The 11,672-nt window shown below is 42.7% G+C and overlaps 1 protein-coding gene across 3 annotated transcripts; it reads right to left on the reverse strand.

Annotated features, from left to right (window-relative positions):
* LOC149346958 (uncharacterized) lies at positions 1 to 11,275 on the reverse strand. 3 transcript variants are annotated; one of them, XR_016292483.1, is made up of 3 exons: positions 10,772 to 11,274; positions 3,106 to 8,424; positions 1 to 598 (listed from the first exon to the last, which is right to left on the reverse strand). XR_016292483.1 is itself a non-coding variant. In XM_089586769.1 (2 exons), the coding sequence occupies exons 1-2, from the start codon at positions 3,221 to 3,223 to the stop codon at positions 114 to 116; spliced, it is 603 nt and encodes a 200-aa protein (XP_089442895.1). In that variant the 5' UTR covers positions 3,224 to 11,275; the 3' UTR covers positions 1 to 113. The 3 variants fall into 3 exon arrangements, 1 of the variants encoding a protein (XP_089442895.1); XR_016292482.1 differs by having other exon boundaries at positions 2,488 to 8,424; XM_089586769.1 differs by having other exon boundaries at positions 3,106 to 11,275.
* Positions 11,276 to 11,672: the final 397 nt, after the last annotated feature.

The following is an 11,672-nucleotide window of genomic DNA, read 5'->3' on the forward strand; positions in this document are numbered from 1 at the left end:
TATGCGCACATTCTTCCACATTTTATTCCCATTCTTCCTAGCTAGCATGCTGCCAGTTAGCAGTTAAGGACAGGTTAGCTAGCAAACACATTTTGGCAAAGGATACCATCACTTCATGTAGTGGCATTCTCTTTATGCTTCCGCTCTTTGTGGCGTTTTAAACCTTGCTTGAGCACAAATGCTTTTGGGCACAAGTCACACTGGAATGGTTTTCCACCCTTGTGTAGATGCACATGCCTGGCAAGGTTTCCATGTCGCGTAAAAGTCATGGGGCAAAGCTGGCACTGGAACGGCCTCTCGCCGGTGTGCACGGTGGTGTGCTCCATCAGGTAGCTCTTTCGTACAAAGGTCTTGTTGCAGTAGTCACAATGGTACACACGGCTCCTGGAGTGGCTGTGGTGATACCTGTTCAGTAGGCTTCTCCTCATGAAGCCCTTGTCACAGTGAATGGATACGTGTGGTTTCTTGCCTGTACCTTCACTGTGGTCTTTTTCCTCGATGGTACCAACAGTTGTCACGTGGCGACTCGTATGATGGCTTCCATCACCAAAATATTGTCCAGGAGGCGCCCCATGCTCGTAATGTGTGGCGACCAGGCCTGCAATGTGAAATGCGGAGCAATTTCCGTAAAACGGAGGACCCCATGTGTAACGGCTCACTCGGTGTTATGCCCTAAAGACAGTGAACAAGGAAGGCAAGCTTACATAACAATTATGCCAGCATAAATAATGTCACATTCAAAAGGTTGATCAGAAATAGAACATCATTATTAAAAGTGACATTACAGCTTGTCGATGACACAACTACCGAGAGAAATGCTAGGGTATGGCCAAAAAGGTAATAGTGACATAACCTATATACCTTTTGAGAATGAATGAGTGGTAGCGAGTTATGCTTTTGAATGGGCTGTGGCATTATTAACTGCGTTCTCGTCTAGTGAAGCTCCTCTATGGTGCACATTGGAATATAACGTTTGGAAAATACCTGCTAGAAAAAAATGCAGGAAGACCACAGTTTTCGCAATGCAAACCACCGAAGCCTATAAATATAGCCCAAATGGCTTTTTGTTTGTGTCTCTCTTTTTCTTGGTCCTTCGTTTTAGTTGCGCTGTTTCGTTCCTTAAAGATGCAATACCAACTCGCCCACTATGCTATGTGGCTTTTTGTGTTAGCCCTACTCTCCCTTTTGGGTTCCAAAAAGGAACCCAAACGAGGAACAGAAGATACCAGTGTGAAAACTAGTTACGCACTGTGACATATAGTTCATGCAATGTCAGTCATGCAACTCAACATAAGACTTCAGTAATTTATGCCGAAAGGCAATCCACACTGCACGTTGCATTTCCTACCAGTGAGTGTGATAGAACACAAGCTACAAGCTTCGGAGGACACCAATTAAAACGATACAGGTTTGAAATCCGTCTCCATGTACACATCAGCATTTTTCAAAAAATTATTGCTATAGCTTTCCCGAAACCGCTTTCATGAGCAACCTTCAAGTGCAAGTATAAAGCAAGAAAACGAATCAAAACATATCAAAACAATGAGTAAATGGATTTGAATTGCAGTTGTTATAATGACAATGAACTATCAGGGCAGCACATTAGAAAAAACACAAGGAGGTATATCAGAAATGTCAAAGATGATGATGCAGTGAAAGCACAGGTACTAATTCCCTGCTCCTACTGATTGCAGAGATGCACTTTTAACGAAGGATGCATTTAATGCCTCGTACCCCGCACATTTGTGTTCTATATGCTGAGTGTAATACCAGAACATAATAGAGGCAGCGCTACACAAAGGGCCAAGCCGCATTCAAAAGTACGAGAAGTCAGCGTACACTGCTCAAAAAGGTCCCATCACATGCTTTCTAATGGGTAGTTTTGTGACTTCGTCCGAAAAATTTCAGGAGCTATGACCTGCCACACCGCCTGTAAGCTTGAGATTGCATGTCTGGTGCCTTTACTAGAGCCGAGCTCTAGCGTAGAGATAAAAGAGGTACATTCCTGTGGGAGATGAACACCATCATTGTAATTACATCGTTCTCTGTATCGACACAAATAAATAAGGGAACTGAAAGTCAGTGGTGCCATGACGAAGGAGGGAAGTGATGTGAGGTTCCTTAGTGCAAAACAAAGAAGGGACAAGACACGAGCACTATGGAACCTCCTGTAAATTATCCACTAGCCCAAACAATCGTACTTCTACGAGGGAACTGACACCAACTCACATTTTGCTCTGGCAAATGATCGCAAAGTTTGCTGCACAAACATGCCGTTTTCTGTAAACTTGCAAAGAACTGGAGACAAGGGAGCTTTCACAATAACCATAGCTCATGCTTCAGAAAGCTGGCATGGCTGATGGCACAAGAGGACGAGTTCCAATGCACTGCATTTTGTGTGCTGGCACATCAAGCATTGAGATCACTCGAAAAGCAATGATGGCGGCAATCAACATCAAGCACTAAAGATATTTGAAGGCTAGCAACCGTTGTGCGGATAGATTCCTCCTTTGGAAGCTTGTTCTCCTTGACTTCCCTCATTTCCCTGCGAAAAAAAATAGAGCTGCGTTCCGATAATGCTTTCAGCAACAAAACTAAACCTTCACTAACCAACAGCTCCTCAATGTTGAAACACGAGCACAGAAGGGCAGTACTATGCCTTGCGTACATCAACATGGGAAGAATAAGACTTGAAAACAAGCTGACATTACTCCAGTAGAGATGCTGTCATACAAGCTCGATGATATCCTAGGAAATAATTGAGGCACCAGAAGACGCTCCTCTGCACTTGCGACTTTGAGCGAATCTATGTGCTCTTGTTAGAAGGTGTTTCAGGGCCCCTTCAAGGTGAAAGCCTCTCTGCAATGGTAAGGGATGCCATCTACAGGTGCCATAACTTAATTCGCATCCACAAGTTTAGGAGCTTAACGGCCTGTGCTTTGTATGAAAAGTATATAATACCTAACGAGCACCTATGCCTTCATAACATGTAAAAGTCGTTGAAGTAAGGAACTTGTTAATACCAGCAAGGAATCCTGTATATGCAGCCCCTGACACAGGCCAGCCAGCAAAACCAGAAATAAAAACTAGGTAGCACACTCCTACCTGGCAGTTGAGGACAGGCTGGCCAGCAAATACGTGCTGGCAACCGGTACCAGAGCTTCATGTAGCGGTATACCCTTTGTGCTTTGCCTTTTTGTGGCGCTTTAAGTTGTACATCCATAAGAATGCTTTTGGGCACAAGTCACACCGGTGTGGTTTTTCACCCCTGTGTACTTGCATGTGCTTCCCAAGGCTTCCATGATGCGCAAAAGCCATGGGGCAGAGCTGGCACTGGAATGGCCTCTCGCCTGTGTGCACATGGATGTGCTCTACCAGGTCGGTCTTTTGTATAAAGCTCTTGCTGCAGTAGTCGCAACTGTATGGACGGTTTCCGGTGTGGATGTGGAGGTGCCTGACCAGTAAGCTTCTGAACATGAAGCCCCTGCCACAGTGGACGCACACATGCGACTTCTTGCCTTTGCCTTTTCTCTGGTCTTCTTGCTTTATGGTACCAACAGCTGTCACGTGGCAGCTCACATGCTGGCTTTCACCATACAGATTTTGCCCAGGAGGTGCACCATGCTCCAAATGTGTGGTGATCGGACCTGCAATGTGAATGCGGGACAATTTCCGTAAAACGGCAAACCCCGCATCACAGCTCACTCAGTCTAGAGATAGCAAACATGGAAGGTTTGCTTTATTGGGGTTTAACATTCCAAAACGACTCAGGCTATGAGGGACGCCATAGTGAAGTGCTCTGGAAATTTTGACCCACACGGAAGGTCATCTTATACAACAGTTGTGCCGGCACAAGTAATGCCGGGTTCAACAGGTCAAGATAACTCCTATTTTAAACAAATTTTCCCACTTTGAAGTCTCCATACACTTGAAAGTTACACTTCACCTTGCAGATAGCTCACAATTACCAAGACAGAGGGCAAGATATAAAAAAAAAGCTACCATTGATAATGCCACCTTTCACCTATGTACTTGAATCATCAATAAAAGAGGCACAGTCTTCACTAAATGCAACCAGGCAACGTGATTTGTTTCTCAGCAGTGTAGTGGAGCAGTTATGGCACCCATTGATCTCTAAATCTGTGCAAGGTCCAATAACAAAGCAGGTGCAGAGTGAATTCAGTGGAGCTGCTCGAACCTTTTGCCTAGGAATGCTAATTGGGACTTTTATACAGTGAAAACGTCTATAAATGCTTGTGCACATCATTAAACATTTATATTTTTCAAAATAGTGTGGTTGGAACCTCACCCAAGCGTGTACTGTATACAGGATAGTCAGTACAACAGTGGCATCTTCCAGCACACTAATGAGTCCGATGGAATAATATCTTTGATGAAGCAAGGAGCCCAACCACCCAGTCACGGCACGCATGGCCCTGTGGCTATGAGCATGTGAACATGGAGATTGATCTTATAGCTGAGCTGTCCAATCACATTTCAGAAACAAAAGGCTTCTCCAACCTGGTGCCAGTGTTATACCAACACTTCAAGAGATATAAAAACTCTCAAATACCGAGCCAAGTGGGTGGGCTTGTGACCACGCTAAAAACTAGGCAGAGCAATGGAATAGCTTTCTCTCACTGGTACTACAACAGTGACCTTTGGAGACATGAATCATACGCCTCGCCACTGATAGTTTGCTAGGGCCAATAGTGGCTTTGAAGAACACAAACAGCAATAAGTTATGACCTGGGGCACAGCACACTTCTAACTACACTACTACTATTCAGTGATGCTCGCACACTTCAGGCTCACCAACACAAAAGCAAAGAAATCACGTGTGAGTTTGCAGTGCTGAAAGTTAGCTCGCAACGAAACGCCTACTACTAAAAAATCTAATCCAGCTTTTTTCCTTTTCCTTAAACAGAAGCTCTCGCTTCATTATGGCAATGTGCTCTCATACAGTAAGAAACAAACTGAAAATTCGAATTGTATAACCTTGCTGGAATGCAGTGCAACACTTTCAGTGTGTGCACACCAGCTGCTTCCAGTCACTCACTAAATCCATAAAACACAACAGTGTTCCATGCGTAAAAATTCTCTCATTTTGAGGCATTACCAAGAAGCCTACGAGATGAGACATTTTCCTGAATTAAGTTTTTATAGTAAAAATTGAGTAGCCAATGAAAGGAATGAGCACCTGGCATTCTCGATCGCTTTTATGCAACATTGTCTTACTGATCTCCCTTTATGTATGCCAACTGTTCCAGTATCTAGTTCCTGATGAACCAGTTGTACCTGGCGGAGAATTCGACTCGCCTGACTGCACATTTCCCACAATTCTCAAGGGATGGTAGTTTGTTGATGCCTTTCTCTTTGACTCAGTTTTTGGTTCTTTTAACCCTTGCTTGCACATGCTAATAAAACGTGCAATAATCCATGCACATTTTGTGCTGCAAGTTCCCTTGAACTGAAGGCTGTCCCATACTGTAAAATTTAAAGTGAAAGACTGAGAACACACGACCTTTCGTGTAAGACAAGTTTTACTGCATCTTATTTATGGCAAAGGTCTCGTCACTTTGATCTGCCATTGTAGATACTTCAGGAGTACCCTGTGCCCACTAAGGGCAAGCTTTGAGGGTGCAAGAAAAATCAACATAGTTTAAAGTGCCTCATTTGTGCAAACATCTTCCTATGTGTCCTGTGCATTCTTGCTCTCTATACTACTAGCGTTGGAACATTAACTCACCGCAAACTGGAGATTATGTATTACGATGGAAGTGTGAGTTAACACTACTAGCAAAAGTTAAGGCAGCAGTTGCACTACATATTTTCCACTTAAATTCATCGCTGAAGAAACAGCCATGTTCAAAATAATCCAGCATTGAGCTTGACCACACGTTTTTCCGAGACTTGACATGCTTGAAGTGAATGCTGGAATATATCTCAAGAGGACGAATCTGGTTTCTGCCTATGTGATTTGGAACAACAATGGCTTACATCAATGTGTAAGCATACAGAATGAAAACTCAGAAACTTTCCCCCAGAAAATCAACCAAACCCCTTGTACGCTGCAGCAGCATGAGAAAATGCTATTGTATACAGCTGAAACTACATATGTAATAATATATTTTTTTTCCAGGATAGAGGGTATCAAGGTATCCGCAAATCTTAGAAAAATGCAGGTGAATGAGAGACCTTAGCTGTTCAGTGAATAAGGTTATCCAAGGCATAGCACAGCCTTCAAATCCTAACACAGACTGTACGCTACTACCACAGCAAGTATCACAGACAAAATATCGGAACATGATACAGGCACAAAATAAAACTTCACAATACACTCCTAAATTTCTCACTGCATTAAGGTAAATGTTCTCGCAAGCATATCAGCAATGACACAACCTGAAATCAATTACAGCGACTACATTAACCTTTATCTGAGTGGCCACAAACCAAACAACCCTATGGAAAGCCTTGTTTAAATAACACTTCAAGCAATATATGAAACTGGGTCTGCTATACAACAGCATCTTAGAAAATATTTAGGCCCAATGTCGCAACAAAGAAATATATATGTGTCTTTTACACATAACAGAGAAAGAAAAAGATGGCAACACAGAAACCAGTGTAGGGAAGTCTTTACAAACGCTTTATGCAGTATCGACAAACACTTATAGGCTAAAAAAAACATGGCAAGTCATACAATAATGTCTTGTTAGCAAATATTTAGGCACCATCTCACAACATAGAAATATGCATGTGTCGCTTATGCATAACAGAGAAACAAAAAATGGTGACACAGAAACCGGTATAGGCTAGTCTTAACCAACACTTTTTGTAGCTATAGAGAAGCTCTTATAGGCTGCAAACAAAAACAAACCAAGCCATATAACGATGTCTTAGAAAACATAGAAAATATTTAGGCACCATCTCACAACAAAGAAATATTTATGCGTGGTTTACACATAACAGAGAAAGGAAAAAATGGAAACACAAAAAACTAGTGCAGGCAAGTCTCACAACAAAGAAATACAGATGTGTGGTTTGCACATAACAAAGAAAAAAATGGCAACACAAAAAACCAGTGCAGGCAAGTCTTTACCAACACTTTTTGCAGATATCAAGAAACTCTCTAGGCTGCAAACAAAAACATGCCAAGCCATATAACAATGTCTTAGAAAATAGAAGATATTTAGGTACCACCTCACAACAAGGAAATATATATGTGTGTTTTACACATAACAGAGAAAGAAAAAAATTGCAACCCAAAAAACCGGTGCAGGCAAGTCTTTACCAACACTTTTTGCGGATATCAAAAAACTCATATAGGCTGCAAACCAAAACATGTCATGTCATATCAAGGGTGGACTTTCCTTTGTCTCTTTTCGAAATGAACACTGAAACTGCTACAACACCAACATAAAAATGTTACAGGAGAAGGCTTCTGCTCAAGTGCTATGCAAAAAAAATGAAGAGACCTGCACTGATATTAATCCACGAAGAATTCATAAACTGTGCAACAAAAACAATTGCACTTCAAATGTACCGGCCCAATGAACAATAAGTCAGCCTTTTATTCCCCAGCGCTCTTATTGGTGGCAAACCAAGAACTCCTACCAGTGGTACACACTGAATTTATAACAATTTTAAGCACCACTGATGAAAGCCTTTTTGAAGTGGGAAGTGAAGCCGTCAAAACGTGCCATAATTTAATTCCCATTCACACATCTAGGAGCGTAATAGGCCCATGCTTTGAATGAAAGAAAAGTAGCTAAAGAACAGATAACTATCTTTAGGTCAGGCGCTTATTAATAACGAGGAAATCTGCATACATAACCTCTCGCACAGGACATGTAGCCAAACATTTTATGAGCTAGCTAGCTGGCAGTTAAGGGACAGGTTAGCTAGCCAACATATTCTGGCAAAGGGTGCCAGAACTTCACGTAGCGGTATTCCCTTTGTGCTTCGCCTTTTTGTGGCGCTTTAAGTTGTACATCCATAAGAATGCTTTTGGGCACAAGTCACACCGGTGTGGTTTTTCACCCCTGTGTACTTGCATGTGCTTCGAGAGGCTTCCATGATGCGCAAAAGCCATGGGGCAGAGCTGGCACTGGAATGGCCTCTCGCCTGTGTGCACATGGATGTGCTCTACCAGGTCGGTCTTTTGTATAAAGCTCTTGCTGCAGTAGTCGCAACTGTATGGACGGTTTCCGGTGTGGATGTGGAGGTGCCTGACCAGTAAGCTTCTGAACATGAAGCCCTTGCCACAGTGGACGCACACATGCGACTTCTTGCCTTTGCCTTTTCTCTGGTCTTCTTGCTTGATGGTACCAACAGCTGTCACGTGGTGGCTCATATGCTGGCTTTCACCATAAAAATCTTCTCCAGTAGGTGCACCATGCTCCAAATGTGTGGTGATCGGACCTGCAATGTGAATGCGGGACAATTTCCGTAAAACGGCAAACCCCGCGTCACAGCTCACTCAGTGCTATGGTCTAGAGATAGCAAACATGGAAGGTTTGCTTTATTGGGGTTTAACATTCCAAAGCAGCTCAGGCTATGAGGGACACCATAGTGAAGTGCTCCAGAAATTTCGACCAACACGGAAGGTCATCTCATACAACAGTTGTGCCGGCATAAGTAATGCCGGGTTCAACAGGTCAAGATAACTCCTATTTTAAACAAATTTTCCCACTTTGAAGTCTCCATGCACTTGAAAGTTACACTTTACCTTGCAGATAGCTCACAATTACCAAGCCAGAGGGCAAGATATAAAAAAAAAGCTACCATTGATAATGCCACCTTTCACCTATGTACTTGAATCATCAATAGAAGAGGCACAGTCTTCACTAAATGCAACCAGGCAACGTGATTTGTTTCTCAGCCGTGTAGTGGGGCAGTTATGGCACCCATTGATCTCTAAATCTGTGCAAGGTCCAAGAACAAAGCAGGTGCAGAGTGAATTCAGTGAGCAATAGAAAATTTTGTCGTGCTGCTGCAGCACGACAAAATGCTATTGCATGCAACTGAAACTAAATGTGCAACAGTATTTTTTCCTTTTTCCAGGAAGGAGGGCATCAAGGTATCCGCAAATGTTAGAAGAACACAGGTCAATGAGAGAGACCTTAGTTGTTCAGTGAACAAGGTTATCCAAAGCATAGCATAGCCTTCAAATCCTAACACAGACTGTAAGCTACTATCACAGACAAAATATCGGAACATGATACAGGCAAAAAATAAAACTTCACAATGCACTCCTAAATTTCTCACTGGATTAAGGTAAATGTTCTCGCAAGCATATCAGCAATGACACAACCTGAAATCAATTACAGCGACTACATTAACCTTCATCTGAGTGGCTACAAACCGAACTACCCTGATCACAGACAAAAATTTGACCTAAATATGGAAAGGCTTTTTTAAAAACAATTCAAGCAATATATGAAACTGGGTCAGCTATACAAACGCATCTTAGAAAATATTTAGGCCCAATCTCGCAACAAAGAAATATATACGTGTCTTTTACACATAACAGAAAAAGAAAAAGATGGCAACACAAACCGATGTAGGCAAGTCTTTACAAACGCTTTATGCAGGTATCGACAAACACTTATAGGCTAAAAACAAAAGCATGCCAAGTCATACAACAATGTCTTATTAGAAAATATTTATGCACCATCTCACAGAAAAGAAATATGCATGTGTCGTTTACACATAACAGAGAAAGAAAAATGGCGACACAGAATCTGCAGGCAAGTCTTTACCAACACTTTTTGCAGATACCAAGAAACTCTTATAGGCTGCAAACAAAAACATACCAAGCCATATAACAATGTCTTAGAAAACATAGAAAATATTTAGGCACCATCTCAAAACAAAGAAATATTTATGCGTGGTTTACACATAACAAAGAAAAAAAAATGGCAACAAAAAAAAACAGTGCAGGCAAGTCTCACAACAAAGAAATACAGATGTGTGGTTTGCACATAACAAAGAAAAAAATTGCAACCCAAAAAACAGGTGCAGACAAGTCTTTACCAACACTTTTTGTAGATGTCAAGAAACTTATATAGGCTGCAAACCAAAACATGCCATGTCATATCAAAGGTGGACTTTCCTTTGCCTGTTTTCAAAATGAACACTAAAACTGCTACACCACCAACATAAAAATGTTACAGAAGGTTTCCGCTCAAGAGCTATGCAAAAAAATGAGGAGACCTGCACTGATATTAATGCATGAAGAATTCATAAACTGTGCAACAAAAACAATTGCACTTCAAACGTACCAGCCCAATGAACAATAAGTCAGCCTTTTATTCCCCAGTGCTCTTATTGGTGGAAAGCCAAAACGCCTACTAGTGGTACACACTGAATTTATAATAATTTTAAGCATCACTGATGAAAGCCTTTTTGAAGTGGGAAGTGATGCCATCAACACGTGCCATAATTTAATTCTCATTCACACATCTAGGAGCGTAATCGGCCCGTGCTTTGAATGAAAGAAAAGTAGCTAAACAACAGATAACATAAGTATCTTTAGGTCAGGCGCTTATTAATAACGAGGAAATCTGCATACGTAACCTCTGGCACAGGACAGCTAGGCAAACATTTTATGAGCTAGCTAGCTGGCAGTTAAGGGACAGGTTAGATAGCAAACATATTCTGGCAAAGGGTGCCAGAACTTCACGTAGCGGTAGTCCCTTTGTGCTTTGCCTTTTTGTGGCGCTTTAAGTCGTGCATGCGTAAGAATGCTCTTGGGCACAAGTCACACCAGTGTGGTCTTTCACCCCTGTGTATCCGCATGTGCTTCCCAAGGCTTCCATGATGCGCAAAAGCCATGGGGCAGAGCTGGCACTGGAATGGCCTCTCGCCTGTGTGCACGTGGATGTGCTCCACCAGGTGGTTCTTTCGTACAAAGCTCTTGCTGCAGTAGTCGCAACTGTATGGACGGTTTCCGGTGTGGATGTGGAGGTGCCCGACGAGTAAGCTTCTGGACACGAAGCCCTTGCCACAGTGGACGCACACATGCGACTTCTTGCCTTTTCTCTGGTCTTCTTGCTTGATGGTACCAACAGCTGTCACGTGGCAGCTCACATGCTGGCTTTCACCACGCAAATTTTGTCCAGGAGGTGCACCATGCTCCAAATGTGTGGCGATTGGGCCTGCAATGTGAAATGTGGAGAAATTTCCGTAAAAGAGCAGACCCCGTTTGTCACGGAATGCAGGACAATTTCTGTAAAACAGCAGAACCCGTGTGTAACAACTCAGTGCTGTGGCCTAAGGTTTGGTTTGGTTTTGCGGGGTTTAACGTCCCAAAGCGACTAAGGCTATGAGAGACGCCGTAGTGAAGGGCTCCGGAAATTTCGACCACCTGGGGTTCTTTAACGTGCACTGACATCGCACAGTACACGGGCCTCTAGAATTTCTCCTCCAAAGAAATTCTAGCCGCCGCGGCCGGGATCGAACCCGCGTCTTTTGGGTCAGCAGCCGAGCACCATAGCCACTGAGCCACCGCGGCGGCGCTGTGGCCTAAGGATAGTGAACAAGGAAGGCAATCTTATATAACAGTTACGTCAGCATAAGTAATGCTGGATTCGAAAGGCTGACCGTGAGTAAACATATATAGGAAAAAAATTTTCCTCTTTCGAAGCCTCGATACACATCGAGGTGAC

Source organism: Amblyomma mixtum, chromosome 4, assembly GCF_055824585.1.
Source record: "Amblyomma mixtum isolate Tamu chromosome 4, ASM5582458v1, whole genome shotgun sequence".
Classification (NCBI taxonomy): domain Eukaryota; kingdom Metazoa; phylum Arthropoda; class Arachnida; order Ixodida; family Ixodidae; genus Amblyomma; species Amblyomma mixtum.

Excerpts from the sequence above, each read along its gene's own strand:
- LOC149346958 (XM_089586769.1), bottom strand. The coding sequence starts at position 3,223 with ATGGATGTACAACTTAAAGCGCCACAAAAAGGCAAAGCACAAAGGGTA. Across the intron at positions 599-3,105 it reads AGCCTGTCCTCAACTGCCAG|GCCTGGTCGCCACACATTAC; the intron begins GTAGGAGTGTGC and ends TTCACATTGCAG.